General features: G+C 55.1%; 1 protein-coding gene across 1 annotated transcript in view; it reads left to right on the forward strand.

Annotated features, from left to right (window-relative positions):
* LOC104500742 (carboxypeptidase A2-like) overlaps positions 1-1,332 on the forward strand; it is an 8,169-nt gene that overhangs the window by 5,562 nt on the left and 1,275 nt on the right. Inside the window, exons 8-9 of the mRNA XM_010144449.1 lie at positions 307-397; positions 785-984. Coding sequence (XP_010142751.1) covers positions 307-397; positions 785-984 — 291 coding nt within the window. The remainder of the gene's footprint in view (positions 1-306; positions 398-784; positions 985-1,332) is intronic.

A 1,332-nucleotide genomic window follows, 5' to 3' on the forward strand; every position in this document is an offset into this window, starting at 1 on the left:
TGAAAATCCATTTCTTAATGCTGTAGGAAGGAGTTACAAGAGAGCTGGGCAGCCAAAGGTGCTCGTTACTCGTCTAACCTGGCTTGACCCACTGTCCATTCACCAGCCCTTCAACCTTTGTCCCGTCCTGGCAGTCAGCCCATCAGAAACCATCTTAGGCTCGTGCCTAGGATCCCTTCCTGGAAGGGCAGCTCTTTCTGGGCAGCAGTTTTAATGCAAGGAGCGAGCTTGGCTCCTTTTTGAAGCCCTAGAATGGTTTGGGTTGGGAGGGACCTTTGAAGGTCATCTAGTGCTTCTTTGTCTTAGAATCGCCTGTGGCGGAAGACCCGCTCCAGGAGTGAAGGCAGCCCGTGCATCGGGGTTGATCCAAACCGGAACTGGGACGCAGGCTTTGGAGGTGGGAATAAGGTTTCTGGATTTTGTCATGAAGAAGAAAGTTCCCTTTCGTGTTGCTGGATCCTCTTAGCCAGGAGCAGCAATAACCTGAATCTCTGGGGCTCAGGGAGAAGGTGGTGACCTGGGGCAGTAGCTCTGTCACAAAGACCATTTCGGGTCATTTATTGGCAGCGAGCACAAGACGAGGGCAGTGCTCTGTATCGTCGGGAAGCTCCTCCCTCGATTACTCATGCTCTGTCGCTGCTGTCTGAGCGTTTCTCCCCATTGATCCACAATTCAGGCCTTGCCTTTGGCTGAAGACCTGTTCTTAGGACTGTGCTGGTCTGCTCTGACATGTCACGAGTGCCAGGCTCACAGCTCTGCCTTTGTTCCCTCTTCGCACCGACAGGTCCTGGAGGCAGTAGTGATCCCTGTTCAGACCAGTACCATGGGCCCAAGGCCAACTCAGAGGTGGAAGTGAAATCCATTGTCAACTTTATTAAGAACCACGGAAATGTCCGGGCCTTCCTCACCCTCCACAGTTACTCTCAGCTCCTGATGTGTCCCTACGGCTATAAACGCACGAAACCGGCCGACTACGCCGAGCTGGTGAGACACGGCGACTTGGTTTCAGCTTCCTCTGTTCTGCCCAGCCGGCTGCCGATACTCGGGTGTTACAACGAGGTGTCAGGGGAAAAACAAGGGGCTGAACTCCACCAGCCACGGCAGTAACCACCCAGGAGAGCGAACAGAGACCCAGCGCAAGGCACCGCCTTGAAAAGAGAAACCTTGGTCAGATGCAAACATGTTAGAGAATCGCAGAACCCGTGTGATGGGAAAAGCCCTCTGGTCTCCTCGAGTGCCCCCGTCCCCAGCACTGCCAGGTCCCCCCTGCCCCCTGTCCCTCAGCAGCACCTCCACACGGCTGGGAAACCCCTCCAGGGTTGGGGGATCCAC

This window comes from Buceros rhinoceros, unplaced genomic scaffold (genome assembly GCF_000710305.1).
Source record: "Buceros rhinoceros silvestris isolate BGI_N320 unplaced genomic scaffold, ASM71030v1 scaffold5791, whole genome shotgun sequence".
Taxonomy (NCBI): domain Eukaryota; kingdom Metazoa; phylum Chordata; class Aves; order Bucerotiformes; family Bucerotidae; genus Buceros; species Buceros rhinoceros.